Source organism: Mytilus galloprovincialis, chromosome 14, assembly GCF_965363235.1.
Source record: "Mytilus galloprovincialis chromosome 14, xbMytGall1.hap1.1, whole genome shotgun sequence".
NCBI lineage: Eukaryota > Metazoa > Mollusca > Bivalvia > Mytilida > Mytilidae > Mytilus > Mytilus galloprovincialis.
Window position 1 is genome coordinate 62,944,240 of NC_134851.1, and position 20,042 is coordinate 62,964,281.

Consider the following 20,042-nt stretch of genomic DNA (forward strand, 5'->3'; position numbering starts at 1 on the left):
TCACTTTTACTACCAACTGATAAATTAAAACAATCTTTACCATTCAGTGATAACAAGCACTTTATTTTACATTTTGATATTTTATGATGTATTTAAATGAGTAGTTATTGTTGCAAACTCCATTAGGAATTTGAATTGAGATCAGTTTTGGAAAAAGGGAAAGGTGGATGTGACAAAAAAAGGGGGGTTAAATTTTTCTCATTTCAGATTTCATAAATAAAAAGAAAATTTCTTCAAACATTTTTTTGAGAGGATTAATATTCAACAGCATAGTGAATTGCTCAAAGGCAAAAAAAATATTTTAAGTTCATTAGACCACATTCATTCTGTGTCAGAAACCTATGCTGTGTCAACTATTTAATCACACTCCAAATTTAGAGCTGAATCCAGCTTAAAAGTTGTGTCCATACTTGCCCCAACTGTTCAGGGTTCAACCTCTGCGGCCGTATAAAGCTGCGCCCTGCGGAGCATCTGGTTACCCATTGAACCTCTTTATAAACATCAACAAGACAGCAGCCTATTAACATTAAAACACAATACATTTTAAATGTCTCACTTATTGGTCAGCATGCAGTCTTCAACAATAAATCATTTATTCACTAAAAAAAAAAGGGCAGATCATGCAGTTCCAACTTTCAACTTGCTTTAGTAGTTAGCGGTTTAAGTTCACTCTTTTCTCACCTGATAATATGACATGAACATGTGGTATGATTGCCAATGAGACAACTCCACAAGAGACTAAATGACACAGATATTAACAGTTATATTTTTATTCCAGGATTTTGTGTGTTTTTTTTAAACTAAATTTAGAGAGAAAAAAAACATTGTCTTATCTGATTTAGGTAAAGGAGTGTTTGCTTCAAAGTTTTTCAAGAAAGGTGACTTTCTAATGGAATATCATGGGGAATTGATAAGTGGCAATGATGGTAAAAGACGGCTCACACAATATCCAAATTCCGTTGGAAGTTACATCATGTTCTTCAGATTTGCAGAAAAAGAAATGTGGTAAGTATATCATTTTATTCTGGTATCACCTAAGTTGGACAAAGGTATACAGAAAAACACATTAGTTTACATTACATTGCATATATGTACGTTTGTTGAGGAAGCATTAAATATGAGTTTTTTTACAACAGTATGATCAGTATAGCCGACAGGTTAACATCAGAGAGAATCCAGTTTGTCATTTATTAAGTCTCCCAAACAAAGTTTGGAGACTTATTGTTTTTGCTCAGTTCTTATTATTTTTATTATTCTTCTTCTGCTTCTTTTTCTTTTTCTTTTTCTTTTTCATGTTTTTCCTTTAATTTTTTCTTTTTCTTTTTCTTCCACCACTTTAAAAAAATGAACTTGTCCGCAGCGTTTCTCCAAAACCACTTGTCAGATTTACTTAGGGTTTCATAAAATGTTAGATTAATATGTCTAGGTGAGCCATCAATCGTATGTTTGTGCATTGAGGTCTATTAAGGGGTATTTTGGGGGGCCGAAAGTAGGAAGGGGTTTACTATAGAACCCTATAATATTTTATTTTTGAAAATTTTCAAATGAATATAACTTGAAAACTTTAAGTGATAAACACACACAGTCTTCAGAAATGATCATAGGACAATGAAACAAATCACATGAAATAAAGGGGAATCAATTTGAGAATGTGCTATTATCTTGTAAACAGTACATATCACCCACCCCTAAACCATATAAATTCTTGAAGGGGACTATTAAACAAATCAAATGAAATTTAAGGGAAGTCCCTAGGGGTCACCCCCCCTCAATCAATTTGAGAATGTGCTATTATCTTGTAAATGGTCCAGATCCCCACCCCTAAACCATATATATTCTTGTAGGGGACAATAAAACAAATGAAAAGAAATAAAAGGGAAATCCATAGGGGGTTACCCCACCCCCTCTTATTGAAAACTTGTAAATTGTCCATATCCCCACCCCTTAACCATGTATATCCTTGTATGCAACAATAAAACACATCAAATGAAATATAGAGAGAATCCATGGGGGTTATCCCCAACCTGTTCAAATGAGAATGTTTTATAATCTTGTAAACGATCCAGATCCCCATCCCTAAACCATATATATTCTTGTAGGGAACAATGAAATAAATCAAATGAAATTGAAGGAGAGTCCCTTGGGGTCACCCCCACCCCATTCAATTTGAGAATGTGCTATTATCTTGTAAACGGTCCAGATCCCCACCCCTAAATCATATATATTCTTGTAGGGGACAATAAAACAAATGAAATAATTAAAGGGAAGTCCATATGGGGTCACCACACCCTCTCTTGTTTGAAAACTTGTAAACGGTCTAGTTTCCCAACCCGTAAACCATATATATTCTTGTATGGGACAATTAAACAAATCAAATGAATATTGGAGCTTTGTTTGGGAGACTTCATAACAGCATCCTGATACAATTAATTCTTGTAATTCAAATGAATTGGCACAATTTTCGAAGTTTAGATTTCTGTTTTTGGTTCATAATAGCATTGAATTTTAAAAGATTACAGTTCGTTATGTATTTCTTGTCAATAAGTAGTGTTCTATCTGTCAAGAGACTGCTACATTCCATTACATAGCTGGTATTCGTCACTTATAGCACTCTTAAGTCAATTCAAATTTTTGCAATTAAAGGCATGTTTAATTGATAAAACTTTCACAGATTTCCCAATAAACTCTTCAACCTACAAGCCAAGGGTGTTTAATTGTTTAAACATGGCTATTGTTTATTGATGGAAAAAAGCAAACACCCTCTACCACAATACCCTAAAATTAGTCATCAAACAGCTTCTTTTTATGCCCTATTTATTCTGCCCCATTTAGGGGCATTATGTTGTTTGGTCTGCATCCGTTTTTTATTTCGTCTGCCTGTCTGTCATGTTGAAGGTTAAAGTTTTTGGTGGAGGTAATTAATAGTCATTACTAAACTCATACACTTGTTTATAAATAACATCTTGGATGTAAAGAATATTATTTATAAAAAATAAAAATAATACCAAAAAAAAAAAAAAGATTTGATGAAATAAAAATCTATTTACATATTTTTTCCAACGGTAAATTTGGGAAAATGTAATATATACTCGTTGTCAATATCTGTAGTAAAAGACAGATTGGAACATACCAGAAATATATCAATTTCGGGATTTATTTCCTTTCTTGATATTCAATGACAGCAATTTAAAGAATAAACTGCTCAAGTTGTCCGCTTAAGGGGTATTCTTGACAGTTAAAACAGACTTATAATTGCAATCAAAAATAGGAAAAGATGACATAAAATTCTTTTTGTCTTTTTTTTTTAAACAACTTTGGTCAAATAGCTAAAGTATTATACGCTGTGAGACGAAGACTGCCTCATGTTACAAAGTTTCCATCAGTTACATGACCAATATCCTTGACCTCAGTTTCATGGTTCAGTGACTACTTGATTAAAAAGGTTTTGTGATGTTGAATTCCCACCTATTATAAGTAATAGAATAATTACCGGTATATTTGATTTTTGCGTACCTTGCAAGGTCATCTTTGGACTTTGATAAATTGTTGAAAAACACTGTTATACAGACTTTTTTCGTATATGCCTTCAGATATTGGGCTGATTTATAGCTCACCAGGGCTCGGAAGTGTCCCATGTGAGGTTATGCCATCACTTGGCGTCCGTCGGCGTCTGTCGTCGTAAACTATTAAAAAAGTTTCTCATCTGAAACTACGGGGACAAATTCCTTCAAGCTTTAAGGTAATGTTCCTTAAGGTATCTAGTTTTTAAATTGTATCTGAAGTTTTTATTCATCAACAAACATGGCCGCCATAGCTAAAAATAGAACATAGGGGGTCAAATGCAGTTTTTGGCCTATATCTCAAAAACTAAAGCTTTTAGAACAAATCTGACACGGGTTAAAAGTGTTCAATTGGTCAAGATCTATCAGCCCTGAAATTTTCAGAAGAATCAAACAACCCGTAATTGGGTTGCTGCCACTGAATTGGTAGTTATAAGGAAATTTTGCAGTTTTTTTGTTATTATCTTTAATATTATTATAGATAGATATAAACTATAAACAGCAATAATGTTCAGCAAAGTAAGACCTACAAACAAGTTAAAATGACCATAGTTGTCAATTGACCCCTTAAGGAGTTATTGCCCCTTAAAGACAATTTTACACGAAGTTTTGATCCATTGACAAACACTGCAACCATGGCTAAAAATAGAATATAGGGGTCAAATGTAGTTTTCGGCTTATATCTTAAAAAAATAAAGCTTTTAGTGCAAATCTGACATGGGGTTAGATTTTTGAATTGGTCAAGATCTATCAGCCCTGAAATTATCAGACGAATAAAACAACCCACGGAATTGGTAGTTTTAACAAAATTTTTGCAGTTTTTAGCTCACCAGGCCCAAAGGGCCAAGTGAGCTTTTTCTTGTCACTTGGCGTCTGGCGTCATTGTCGTCTCCATCGTCGTCTGTCATCGTTAACTTTTACAAAAATATTCTCTGAAACTACTGGGCCAAATTAAACCAAACTTGGCTACAATCATCATAAGGGCATCTAGTTTTAAAAATGTGTCCAGTGACCTGGCAAACAGATCAAGATGGCCACCATGGCTAAAAGTAGAAAATGTAGATATTGGGTTATAACTCTGAAACCAAAGCATTTAGAGCAAATCTGACATGGGAGTAAAATTGTTTATCAAGTCAAGATCTATCTGCCCTGAAAATTTCAGATGAATTGAACAGCTGGTTGTTTGGTTGCTGCCTCTGAATTGGTAATTTTTAAGGAAATTTTGCCGTTTTTGGTTATTATCTTGAATACTATTATAGATAGTGATTAACTGTAAACTGCAATAATGTTCAGCAAAGTAAGATCTACAAATAAGTCAACATGACTAAAATGGTCAGTTGACCTCTTAAGGAGTTATTGCCCTTTATAGTCAATTATTAACAATTTTCATTAGTTTTTGCAAAATATTTTGCTCTGGAACTATTAAGGGCCAAGTTCATTATAGATGGACAAAATTGTAAGTAGCAAGAATGTTCAGTAAAGCAAGATCTCCAAACACATCACCATCACCTAAACACAATTTTTTTTCATGAATCCATATGACGATCTGTTTTCTTTGTTTGATATGCATATAGACCAAGGTAAGTGACACAGGCTCTTAAGAGCCTCTAGTTTATTTTATGATATTTCACCAGTTTTGCTTGATTTTATATGCACTTATTTTTTGTAGTGTTGATGCAACATTCTCTAAAAGAATCGGAAAGTACGTAAACGATGGCATAAAAAGTTGCCAAAATGCCAGAGTTAGAAGGATCATTGTAGACACCATACCAAGGGTTGCTATATATGCTGTACAGGATATTTCCCCTGGAACTGAAATTTTGTACGATTATGGTGTAAATGACCTTCCATGGAGGCAAAGTACTTCAAAAGTAAGTACTTAGAAGGAATATGTTTTGCCATGTATTTTCAAGGCAATTACTTTTTGCCCTTCTGCTATCCTAAGACTCATTATTTGTGAGCTACATGTAATGCCAAACTGATCATTGTTTCAAAAATTTAGAATGATCTGCATACAGAGGTCTTCTTTTAGAGATTCGAACCACTGAATGGAATGAAACTAACCATTGCATAAATGTTCCTTATGAGGGGCTGATGAAGTGTTTGTACTTTGTTGGGATTAACTGTTCAAGATAGCATCCTGGTGTTTTTATTAAAATATTGGTCCTGTGTTTAACCAAATTTGACCTCTATCATTATTTGGGTATATGTATTATTTTCATCTATGTGTTTAACCAAATTTGACCTCTATCATTATTTGGGTATATGTATTTTTTCATGATTTTCAAAACCACAGTAGAGTCAGATGACACATTTAGATTCCGGACAATAACTTTAGTTTTAGTGAATGAATATCTATAAATTTTTACATGAAGGTTCAATACCACTAAAGAAAGGTTGTGATTGATTTTGGGAGTTATGGTTTCAATAGTTTAGGAATTAGAAGCCGAAATAAGCATTTTTGTAGTTTTCAAACAATAACATGTGTTTAATGTTTAAGTGTATGCATCCCTCTGAAATTATACTATAAGCTTCCATACCATGAAGGGATGGTTAGTATTGACTTGGGCAGGGGGGGGGGGTGTTATGGCTAAAAATGTTTTGGAATTAGGGGCAAAAAAGGGGGGAAACTAGGATTGTCTGGTCAATGGACAATTATGACAATTTAAAAGCAGTGTAAGGGAGCAAAAACATTTAACATACAATGTTGGGTATGTTTGGCATTTACCTCATTTACACTACTTGTAAAATATGTATAAAGTAATGTCAGGTTTTGGACTAATTGGCAAAAAAAGGGGGATGGTAGTAGTTTTCATTTTTTCCCCCAAATTTCTCAAATTCCACATTTTTGAAGAAGAAATCTTTAATTGCACAATACTGTGCAATAGATTTGTAAGATCTTGACATTTGTTTTGTGTCAGAAACTCATATTGTGTCAAAGATTTGATCACAATCCAAATTCAGAGATGTATCAAGCTTGAATGTTGTGTCCATACTTGCCCCAACTGTTCAATGTTTGACCTGTGCGGTCGTAAAAATCTGCGACCTGCGGAGCTCCTGGTTTAAATGATTTATGTCCTTTAGAAATTTTAAATAAGTGTTATGTGGAGGAAATTAGAACTCTGTTATTTTATCCCCTTTATATCTTTATATGCAAGCAAAACATTTGTTTTAAATGCCAAGCTTATTTTCACCAAATGTAGGTATTCAAGAAACTATTCATGCATACATAATTGAAAAAGTTTTCAATAATTTGTTTTCAGACAACCCAAAGGTGCTCTGTAGTATTGGAGAAGATGTGTTTAGCTGATCTTAAAGGTTTATTTTACCTTAGTAGTATTTAATTTAAATGTTTTTTTCACATCCAAAAAGGTTAAAACTTTATATGTCACTTCTGAAATTAAGAAAAAAAAATAACTAAAAGACTTCATGAAATGCAAGTGTAGACAAATATAGAAAAAAAAATTGAAATTGTCCTGCAGTGGTAATACCAAATATTCATTTATTTGAGCTGTTCACTTAGGCTGCTAAATATAGCATTGCAATATTAACTCTTTTTTTTTCCCTTTTATTTTAGATTTTTAAACTTTGAGTGTAATTTTGTAAATTACATATGATTTTGACCTTCTGGGTTTTGAGTTTCTTGTTTATCCCTAATCAAATCACAAAATCAAAAGCTCAATTATATCAGACAAATTGATGCAATTGTCATATTCCTGCCTTGGTATAGATCATAGGCATGACATCAATAAAAAAAATATCTGAAAATTTCTGACACACAAATAAAAAGAAATGAGGAGTGTCAATTTTGAAGATTTTTAAAAGTTAAGTTTATTTATTGCTGTTTGAAAATTTGAAAATAATGCAATGTTATTTAATAATATTTTTTTTTCTCAAAAAACAGAGAATGATGTTCTGTCAACAGAACTTGCTGCTAACCAGTCTGTCACAGAAGATGATATTATGTCAACACAACTTGCTGCTGACCAGTCTGTCACAGAGGATGATATTTTGTCAACACAACTTGCTGCTGACCAGTCTGACACAGAGGATGATATTTTGTCAACACAACTTGCTGCTGACCAGTCTGTCACAGAGGATGATGTTTTGTCAACACAACTTGCTGCTGACCAGTCTGTCACAGAGGATGATGTTTTGTCAACACAACTTGCTGCTGACCAGTCTGTCAAAGAGGATGATGTTTTGTCAACACAACTTGCTGCTGACCAGTCTGACACAGAGGATGATGTTTTGCCAATACAACTTGCTGCTGACCAGTCTGTCACAGAGGATGATGTTTTGCCAATACAACTTGCTGCTGACCAGTCTGACACAGAGGATGATGTTTTGTCAACACAACTTACTGCTGACCAGTCTATCACAGAGGATGATGTTTTGTCAACACAACTTGCTGCTGACCAGTCTGTTACAGAGGATGATGTTTTGTCAACACAACTTGCTACTGTCCAGTCTGTCCTAGAGGATGATGTTTTGCCAATACAACTTGCTGCTGACCAGTCTGTCACAGAGGATGATGTTTTGCCAACACAACTTGCTGCTGACCAGTCTGTCACAGAGGATGATGTTTTGTCAACACAACTTGCTGCTGACCAGTCTGACACAGAGGATGATGTTTTGCCAATACAACTTGCTGCTGACCAGTCTGTCACAGAGGATGATGTTTTGCAAATACAACTTGCTGCTGACCAGTCTGACACAGAGGATGATATTTTGTCAACACAACTTGCTGCTGACCAGTCTGTCACAGAGGATGATGTTTTGTCAACACAACTTGCTGCTGACCAGTCTGTCACAGAGGATGATGTTTTGTCAACACAACTTGCTGCTGACCAGTCTGTCCCAGAGGATGATGTTTTGCCAATACAACTTGCTGCTGACCAGTCTGTCATAAAGGATGATGTTTTGTCAAAACAACTTGCTGCTGACCAGTCTGACACAGAGGATGATGTTTTGTCAACGCAACTTGCTGCTGACCAGTCTGACACTGAGGATGATGTTTTGTCAACACAACTTGCTGCTGACCAGTCTGTCACAGAGGATGATGTTTTGTCAACACAACTTGCTGCTGACCAGTCTGACACAGAGGATGATGTTTTGTCAACACAACTTGCTGCTGACCAGTCTGTCACAGAGGATGGTGATTTGTCAACACAACTTGCTGCTGACCAGTCTGTCACAGAGGATGATATTTTGCAAACACAACTTGCTGCTGACCAGTCTGACACAGAGGATGATGTTTTGTCAACACAACTTGCTGCTAACCAGTCTGTCCCAGAGGATGATGTTTTGCCAAAACAACTTGCTGCTGACCAGTCTGTCACAAAGGATGATGTTTTGTCAAAACAACTTGCTGCTGACCAGTCTGACACAGAGGATGATGTTTTGTCAACACAACTTGCTGCTGACCAGTCTGTCACAGAGGATGATGTTTTGTCAACACAACTTGCTGCTGACCAGTCTGACACAGAGGATGATGTTTTGTCAACACAACTTGCTGCTGACCAGTCTGTCACAGAGGATGATGTTTTGTCAACACAACTTGCTGCTCACCAGTCTGACACAGAGGATGATGTTTTGTCAACACAACTTGCTGCTGACCAGTCTGTCACAGAGGATGGTGATTTGTCAACACAACTTGCTGCTGACCAGTCTGTCACAGAGGATGGTGATTTGTCAACACAACTTGCTGCTGACCAGTCTGTCACAGAGGATGATATTTTGCCAACACAACTTGCTGCTGACCAGTCTGACACAGAGGATGATGTTTTGTCAACACAACTTGCTGCTAACCATTCAAACACAAAGGATGATGTTTTGTCAAAACAACTTGCTGCTCACCAGTCTGACACAGAGGATGATGTTTTGTCAACACAACTTGCTGCTGACCAGTCTGTCACAGAGGATGATGTTTTGTCAACACAACTTGCTGCTGACCAGTCTGTCACAGAGGATGATGTTTTGTCAACACAACTTGCTGCTAACCAGTCAAACACAGAGGATGATGTTTTGCAAACACAACTTGCTGCTGACCAGTCTGACACAGAGGATGATATTTTGTCAACACAACTTGCTGCTGACCAGTCTGTCACAGAGGATGATATTTTGTCAACACAACTTGCTGACCAGTCTATCACAGATGATGATGTTTTGTCAACACAACTTGCTGCTGACCAGTCTGTCACAGAGGATGATGTTTTGTCAACACAACTTGCTGCTGACCAGTCTGTCACAGAGGATGATATTTTGTCAACACAACTTGCTGACCAGTCTATCACAGATGATGATGTTTTGTCAACACAACTTGCTGCTGACCAGTCTGACACAGAGGATGATGTTTTGTCAACACAACTTGCTGCTGACCAGTCTGACACAGAGGATGATGTTATGTCAACACAACTTGCTACTGACCAGTCTGTCATAGAGGATGATATTTTGTCAACACAACTTGCTGCTGACCAGTCTGTCACAAAGGATGATGTTTTGTCAACACAACTTGCTTCTGTCACAGAGGATGATGTTTTGTCAACACAACTTGCTGCTGACCAGTCTGTCCCAGAGGATGATGTTTTGTCAACACAACTTGCTGCTGACCAGTCTGTCCCAGAGGATGATGTTTTGTCAACACAACTTGCTGCTGACCAGTCTGACACAGAGGATGATGTTTTGTCAACACAACTTGCTGCTGACCAGTCTGTCACAGAGGATGGTGATTTGTCAACACAACTTGCTGCTGACCAGTCTGTCACAGAGGATGAGTTTTTGCCAACACAACTTGCTGCTGACCAGTCTGTCACAGAGGATGATGTTTTGTCAACACAACTTGCTGCTGACCAGTCTGACACAGAGGATGATGTTTTGTCAACACAACATACCAGGGTATCACCCTTGAAAGATTCTTCTGCAACAACTTTAAAGATGTCATCAATGGAGGATGTCAAAAAACGAAGTCTGTCACAGGTTGATTGTGAAGAAGGTTGGTGAATTAAAATCAAAATTGTAGATGGATATTTTTTGTGCTTGTTATAGCTTTGCTCTACCTTTTGTCTATCTTCAACTTGCTTGCTACATCAATATTTTAAAATCTCAATGTCTTGGATCATTAATTATTTGTTACTCAACTTAATTGTGAAATTGTGAAAAAAAGAAGTTTCAATAATCATAGCAGCCATTACATAATAACAAAGGCATGGGGGTAAAACAAATAAGAGATACATTTAAATGTGGATTTCTTTAAAAATAATATTGAAATATTTAAAAAAGTATTATTTCATGTTGTGTAACAAATTATGCACTATTAATTGTTTTATTATCCAAATAACAAGCTTTTGATCTGATGAAGGTTTTTAATACATTTCTAGAAAAAGTTTTAGTTGCATTAAATATGTATACTAATTTCAATTTTTGACATTATTGTGAAGGATTAATTTTATCTTTTTAACTATATGCTATATGGTATATCTTTTAATTATTCAGTTCTGTCAGAGATTTGGAGATCTAAATCAAGAGATGCAAACACTATATCTAAAGTAGGACCATATTCTATCTCAATAGATGCTCTGAATACCATCCAACATTGGCTTTCAGATGAGGTAAGCAAATCTGAGGCAAAATAGTTTTAAAAATTAGATAATACTCTGTACTTGCATTTTTTTTAAAAGAAATATGCTTTTTGAAGAAGTACAGTGTTATTTTTCTCATGAACTACAAGTCACATATGGAGCCCCGCTAGGGACATGCAAAGAAAAAAAATATATTGTGCGCACTGCGCACAAAATAATATAGTGTGAACACAAAATAATATATTGTGCGCACAATTTAAATATATTGTGCGCACAACTTAAACATATTGTGCGCACAACATAATATAGTGTGCGTTAAATTCTTTGACTTTACACAATGTGTCCTTTTTAAAGTGACAGAATGGAAAAATGCATAAGGTTTTCTTTTGAAATGGGGCTAGCTAGATACATGAAAATACTCTTGCAAAAAATCATCAGTGCATTCGTATCGACTCCTGACATGAATACTGAATAAATTACGTTTATTTCAGATTAATATTACACCATACAAGCATTCCGTACACCAAATATATCCAGCTAAATGCTTATAGTATCCGAGAAATACACCAAAAACAAAAAATTACTTTGCTGGACCACTTTACCCTGAAAATGAGGTCAAGGTCAAATGATACCTGTCAAGTTGACATTTAGACATTAAAATCGTTTCATACAACCAAATATAGAAGAACTATTGCATTTGGTATCTGAGATTATGTCTAAACCACGAACATTTAACTTTGTTGAATGATCAGTAAAATGAGTCAAGTGAAAACTGTTTTCCTAATTTTGGACGCACACCACATCATATTGTGCGCACAATATGTTTAAGTTGTGCGCACAATATATATTTAAATTGTGCGCACAATATATTTAAATTGTGCGCACAATATATTTAAATTGTGCGCACAATATATTTAAATTGTGCGCACAATATATTATTTTGTCCCTAGCGGGGCTCCGTACATTTCTTGATAAATGTAAATCTCAACTTAAACTTTATAAAAGAAAAGTTAAGAACTTAAGAAAATGTTCTAAGTTTTGTTATTAGAGTTATAATTATAATCAAAACAGAGTGATATAACATGTTAAATAATGCATTTTAAAAAAAATACAGTTCAACACAGATAACATTCTTAATTTATGCAGTCAATAAACCAAGTTAAAATTCAGTTTTTAGGTAAGAAAATTATTAGCTCACCTGGCCCATAGGGCCAAGTGAGCTTTTCTCATCACTTGGCATCCATGGTTGGGCGTCCTGCATCCATCATCTGCTAACTTTTACAAAAAATCTTCAATTCTAAAACTACTGGGCTAAATTTGAGAAAACAAAGCCACAATCATTATTAGGGTATCTATTTGAAAAATGTGTCTGGAGATCCGGCCAACCAACCAAGATGGCAGCCATAGATAAAATAGAAAATGAAGATTTTGGCTTATAACTCTAAAACCAAAGCATTTACAGCAAATCTGACACGGGGTAAAATTGTTTATCAGGTCAAGACTTGTCTGCCCTGAAATTTTCAGATGAATTGGAGAACCTGTTGTTGGGTTGCAGCCCATAAATTGGTAATTTTAAGGAAATTTTGCCTATTTTAGCTCACCTGGCTCATAGGGCCAAGCAAATTTTCTCATTATTTGGCGTCTGTCATCCGTCTTCTTCCATCGTCCTCAACTTTTACAAAAATCTTCTCCTCTAAAACTACTGGCATCATAGCTAAAAATAGAACAATGCCCAGGGTAAAATGTAGATTTTGGCTTATATCTGAAACCAAACCAGAGCAAATCTGACATGAGATAAATGTGTTTATCAGATGAAGATCCATCTTCCCTGAAATTTACAGATGAATCAGACAACCTGTTGTTAGGTTGCTGCCCCTGAATTGGAAATTTTAGGGATATTTTGCGGTTTTTGGTTATTATCTTGAATATTATTATAGATAGAGATAAACTGTAAACAGCAATAATGCTCAGCAAAGTAAGATCTACAAATAAGTCAACACGACCAAATCTCCCTTAAGGAGATATTGCCCTTTATAGTCAATTTTTAACAATTTTTCATTAATATTTGTAATCTTTTACAAAAATATTCTCCCCTGAAACTACTGAGACAAATTTAACCAAACTTGTCCACAATTATCTAAAAGGGTATCTTGTTTTAAAATTGTGTCCGATAACCCCGCCTGTGAAACCAAGATGGCCAACATGGCTAAAATAAGGACATGGTAAAATGCAGTTTTTGGCTTATATCTTGCAGTAAGAGCAAATCTTACAAGATAAGATTGTTTTTATGTCCAAATCTATCTACCATGAAATATTCAGCTCATTCAGGCAACCTGTTGTTGCGTTCCTGCCCCTGAATTGGTCATTGTAAGAAAATTTTGCAGCTGTTAGTTATTATCTTGAGTATTATTATAGATAAAGATAAACTGTTAATAGCACTAATGTACAGCAAAGTAATTCCTAATAATAAGTCGGCATTACCAATACGGTTAATTGGCCCTTTAAGCCCTGGTCACAACGAACCCAAAATACATTTATGCAGGGCCACAACATAAAATTTTGTCTAATCGCAGGTCATCTGCAATCATGGTACAACAGTTGCTCGATATTTTGAGCATCGTGCCACTGTTGTGTGTTGTGAGACGAAAATTGAACATCACCTTTTTTGCATAATTCCTGCAAGTAATTAGATTTCTACACCATGCTTGTTTATCTATTTATAACTTTTTATTTTTTGTTTTAGGTGATGAATGCCTACTTGTATATGTTGTCTGAAAATTTCCCCCAGGTCTGCCATATCAACAGTGTGCTTATGACAGCTGTATTTAATGATCAGCCACAAATTCATTCATTATTACATCAGGTATTTTTTTTTAAGGCATGATCATATGGTTTATTTAATTACTATATATACTTTTGAAAATTTCCAAAAGTAGTATGTTTTCAAAGGCCTGATACACCCCTAGTTGCTGAAAAATCTAAAATCTTGTATCAGATGACATAATTTTTGTAAAATTGTTGCATAAAAGGTTAATAATGATAATTATGATAAATTTATCATTGTAAATATACTAAACCGCAAAAGAAACTTTGTATTTGTCGAAAGCCTAAATTTTCAAATGAATATTTAAAAATAAAAAAAAAAAAAAACAATTTCATATGTATTAAAAAAAAATATCTATCTATTTTTTTGTTTAGGTAAATTCTCTTCAATTGATCATGTTGATGCTAAGATTATGTTGAAATTTCCTTTATGGCTGGCTGTGTTCATTAATTTGGTTGTTCTAATAGTTGTCTCTTTAGGTCCTTGTACACGTTTCACAGTCACATTTCATGATTATGAGATGCAAGTTGTCCATGCCTCTATAAGGGTATTTTAGAGGTGCTAAGTTTTCGTGTCATCATTATCTGTTTGATGCAGTACTGATGCCATGACTTAACCCACCATAAAGAGAACAGCTAATAGGACATTTGAATGCTGGACAGCGACCTCAAGTCGTTGCATATGCATTTAACTGCAATGTAGGCACCATCCAACGTCTACATGAACACCACAATTCAACAAACAGTACAAATGACCGTCCACGTATTCAACACTAATGGCAGACCTGAATTAAATAAATCTTGGATATGATAGTGGAAAACTATTAATGAACTAAAATAATGCGGATTTGTTAAATAACAAGGGTATTTATACGCCCATTCAATTAAAAATGCATTAATTTTTCCATTATGTTTGCCTCAAATTACTGTGACATTTCTTTTGCAGTTTAGTATATAATGGAATTTGAAGAGACTTTTGTACAAGTGATATAGGTTTAGCACTATAAAACCAGGTTCAATCCCCCATTTTCTACATTTTAAAATGCCTGTTTCAAGTCAGGAATATGTCTCAGAATATTTTTTTTATATATACCTTAATATAACACAAGGTACTTTACTAAATTTTTTGAAAAATGACACCCAGTCCCGAATTCCCGTTATTTTTCGATTTCTCGGTTGTCAAACCTACTTAAACTTAATATGCCGTAAATCTAAATTGATTTATCTACACAATGGTATATGACACGAGTATCATTGTTGTCGGGATCATTAGTAGCAGGTCTCAGAAGTCGGTCAACGGGATTTTTTTTGCATTCGTCTCAAACTTTGGCAACACCCAGCCCACAGTGATTGAATTATTATAAAAATTATTAAAATAAAAACTGTCAGCTTCCCTCTGACTATAAATTATTATCTTTATTGTAAATTCTTTACAGAGTATGTCAAACAAACCCAAATAAGTGTTTTTTGAGGTCTGTCGAATGTGTCAGGAGTTTCTAATTTTAGAACTCAGATTTTTCCCATTTTATTGACATCATTCAGACTCTCTCTGCTCTGTGACTCAGGCCGTTTATATGTATTTTAAATCATGTTTTGTCTACATGCAGTCGATAGTGGATGTAGGCCTTGTGTAGGTTAAGTGTACACAAAACTAGGCATTCAGAACATTAATTGTACCATGTATAATTAAAAAAGAAACGATTTTTATATAAAATTGATACTTATAACACTTATTAATAAAGTTCTTTACAGAAATATTTGTCTAAACTTGATATATTTATTTGTGATAAAAACACTTTACGTAGCCTTAATAACCCCTTATCAAGACTCATTCATCATCATTGCCGAACACATAATTCATTTGAAATGATCTTCCCGAATCGACTGAACGTACACACTGACAGCAATATTTGCCACTGGTCTTTACTCAACCAACGATTCACTCGTAAATGCATTACTGAAAAAGGGTGAGGTTAATGGTTTGTTTGTGCAGTATCTCAAACCCGTTAAAATAAAATTAGAAATAAAAAAACATTACCCCCTCCCTTTGACAAATACTCCTTGAAGAAAAAATCCCATTTGAAACAAACAGACAAGATAGAAATGTAGAGATCCTTAACATCGCAATTCTTGTTCTATGTCTGTAAGCACGCCGATGCAGCCTATGTTTTAATACGTAATCGAGACATCTTTAAACTACTGCAAATCATCCAAAATGACTTTCTTAAAAATGACCACTTAACTTCAAAGAAAAAAGGGGGGGCTTCTGAGTCAGAATTGTTTTCTCGCGCGAAAGAATATATTTGGTTTATTTCGATGGTACCAATTCAATAATTAACACTTTAATGTATGGGGAAACTTTTGATTCAGAATATTTGTTCATTCTAATGATCTGTACGCGCATACAGATTTGATATTTTTTTTATCAAATTGTGGAAAATTCCATCCCCCCCCTTTATTTTAAGTCAAGTGGTCGTTCCCTAACTGCTAGACAAGTTGTTCGAAATTTGGTTCTACGTAATGGACATTTAAATGACATATAGTTGACAAGTGTGAACAAATCTTATGTACATGTAGCTAAACAAGGTGTATAGATGTGAACAAATTTAATGTGAAACTAGACAATACGCGTACATTACATTAAACCAAATGAAAACATGTTTACGGTACACGGTGTTTGGTGTGAACACGGCCTCAGTAGAGATTTCCAATAAAATGACATTACTTGACATAACCGATCTATCTGACCGTATCTCGGCCTAATGCATTGAAGGTTGACGAAGGGGGCCATAAACTGTATGAAGTTTTGACTCGTTGAATACACACTTTGTTGGAATTAATATTATTTAAAAACTAGCACAATTTATTTTTTTTTTTACATTTTTGTTATCAAATTTGCCGTGATTTCACCGAAAATAAAGGGGATACTAGTAATTAGTTCAGTAACCGCTTATCAAACACACCGATCATTACTTCGTCAATTCAATTGACCTATATATTTATCTCTTAAACTGTGAATTCTTAAAGCTCAGAAATCAAAATTAAGTTTGAACAAATAAAAATAATAAAATATGAAGCGTGATCATATTCACATTTTTAAGTTATCAGATTAAGGAAAGAGGTTCAAACACGCCGGAATGTAAAAGGTGTACACAACTTGCCTTTTCTTCTATTTAGCATAATCCTATAACTATTTCAAGCTACTTTGGCAAAAGAAAAATCAGATCACTGGTGCATCTGTGTCACCTTTCCGTAGAACTTTAACAAATGAATTTATGAGGACGCATCTATAGAACAATTATGATTACACTTTACTGAATCATATAATTATAATAATATATCCTGTCTTTAATTATTATGATGCATGGGTTCTAGGAAGAGCCCGTACAAAGGTAGGTGTAATATAACTTAAATGTTCTTAAGTTATGCTTTTCTAAAATAGTTGGCGTTTAATAACTGTCTCTCTTGGTCGCAACTTCTCGACACTAACCTCTCAAAGATATCAATGGAATAGAAATATGGTCCCCATTGGTCTTGTTCCGTTTAGCAGTTTAACCATTGCCAATGTTGGAAGTCTGTTAGATGTGCGGGTTGAACATGTACGCAGTCCCGTCCGGTCAAAATACGGAAGTTGAATCCGATGCCTCTTTTAGATATTATGTCACGCTCTCTATAAGTTAATGGTGTATACAATATTTGCCACTGGACGTTAAGCAACCAACTGTCAATCAGTCAACAGTAGCGTAAATTGAATTTTATTTCTGATGAGGCAAAAGATTTGAATCCTGGAGGTTTAAGCCTCACCTTTGTTAAGGCAATGGCAAAAACATAGTGCCTATGAAAATTCAGAATTGTTGGAAAATTAACATATATTTCTAGCGCGCATTTAATCAAACGATTCCAATTACACTTCTTTTTAAAGGCCTAGTTCTCAGTATTCGATTCGGTATTAGAATTAAGATAGGTTCCTGATCGACAAAATTATATGTATGATCTCCTCTAAAATGTTTTTTTTTTTACACATTAGGGGATACTAAATTTAAGATCTACTATGTCTTCTAACTTTATTAATTCAACTTTTGTCAGCATGTATAGATGATACATGTAATAACATGGAGAACTTTATTAAGTCTTGTTTATATTAAATAGGGTTGAAGAGTACTCCATAAAATGTAGGAATGCTGCGTGTCTGTTCAAAACCTTGCTCACCAAAAGTAAGTTCGTTTAAAAAACGCAGCTATGACCCCTTGTTCGGATCAGTTGTTTTCAATTTACACTTTGTATGTTACTTAAACAAATATTCGTATCTAGCTTCCTATTTTATGATGTATCTTGGATTTGCATCCAATAACAAAATCTTATTATGCTATGTTGTTCAATGTTACTTACCTTACACATTTCCGTTAATATAATGATTATTTCCCCTTTAAAATGAATTCAGTCACCCATTTTAGTTTTTTAACAATAAATGGATAAAATTCTCCTAGTTAGTTCACGTCAAGAGATATTAAATATATTCCCTGATATTGTCTTTTGTATTTGGACTCCAATAGCATATCCGTTAAAGAATACATTACAATCCATCGAACGCACCTTAATTCTCAAAAAAAAAACTTTTACATATAGCGGGATTTCTTTATCAATGCATTGTGTAATAAATGAAAAAAACAACTTTTGTTTGTAATGTAAATGGAAGCGATAATTATATGAATTTTCAACCTTTCTAAGGATAGATTCTGAAAAAATCTGCTTTCGATATTTTCGAAATTGTCAGAAACATATCCTTTTAAATATTTTCCCCGAAACAAATGTAATAAAAAGATCGGTTCACTATAAAGACAGAAAAGCGTATAAGTGGGCGTTCATCTGCAAAGTATATTGAATAATCAAAGATAATTTGATACTTATACTAGGTATACGAAACGTTTGTTACGTGATTTTATGTCAGTAAAGTAAAAGCAAGAATCCACAAAACCACGTGATCAATAAAAATGCATTATTTCTATCATGTTTCGTCATAATAAAAAAACAACAACATATGAACGATCATTCAAGTGTGGGATTTTAAAAGTCTTGGAACACTTTGTTTAAACTAGAAAGACGTATTCAATCAAATTTGATGGTTGGCAGTAACCCGTCCCATTACGTTCGTACGTCGAGTTACGTGCGTGTGTCATTTTATTGGAAATCTCTATTACGACTTTAGAGAAATACTATTTAATGATTATTATTAAAAGAAAGGTTCTGCTCAAAACGATTCGCCAGTGTTAAATCATTAGACAATGGAAAGCAGGAAGACAAAATCAAAAGCCAAACAGATTCTACACGTATGTTATCTTCTCTGTATATAATAAAATGTAGATGAATTCACTAAAGAATGAACTTAGGTGAAATTAAAAATATCACGAAATTAAAATTGATACTTTATGTTGGATGAGCAATAGTTAAAAAAGAAAATAAGCTTAAATTACTCATAAGTCATTGAGCTCCTTTTCGATTAGATAACAATATTCAAAAAATCAAACGTATTTATCTCCAAATAGATACGATATCCCCGGGCTTGTAATCATATCATGATTTCCTTAATAGAGGGTTGATGTTCACAAGGAAGCTATTAAACCAAGTGTTCCAAATCGTGAAGTTGAAATTATCCCTATGTTAATTCTACAGACGGAGATGGTCGAGTGTTATGGCATAACCGTTTCACAGATGATATTTTCTTTATGTCGTAACTGCAATCCGCGAATATGAACTACCGAGTTAAACTATTCCAACTTTATAGAAATACGTAAACACTTTATCAGCTTTCAATCAGTTTTGTTTATTTTGTTTAGTTTCATATCTTATCTTATCTTATTCTGACAACGGACTCAGACTTCTCTTAAACCGAGTTTTACTATGCGTATTGTTGTGCGTTTGTTTTTTATACATTGGCTAGAGGTATAGGGGAGGGTTGGTATCTGAAAAAACATGTTCAACCCTGCAGAAATTGCGGTTGTCCCAAGTCAGAAGCATCTGGCTTTTGTTAGTCGTGTAGTCATTTTTATTTAAGTTTCTTGTGTGTAATTTGGAGTTAAGT

The 20,042-nt window shown here is 34.4% G+C and overlaps 1 protein-coding gene across 1 annotated transcript; it reads left to right on the forward strand.

Moving 5' to 3' along the window:
• The first annotated feature begins 852 nt into the window (after positions 1-852).
• Positions 853-15,423, forward strand: LOC143058139 (uncharacterized). The gene is made up of 7 exons (XM_076231601.1): positions 853-1,005; positions 5,230-5,431; positions 6,824-6,878; positions 10,330-10,554; positions 11,055-11,170; positions 13,884-14,003; positions 15,400-15,423. The coding sequence occupies exons 1-7, from the start codon at positions 890-892 to the stop codon at positions 15,421-15,423; spliced, it is 858 nt and encodes a 285-aa protein (XP_076087716.1). The 5' UTR covers positions 853-889.
• The last annotated feature ends 4,619 nt before the right edge of the window (positions 15,424-20,042 follow it).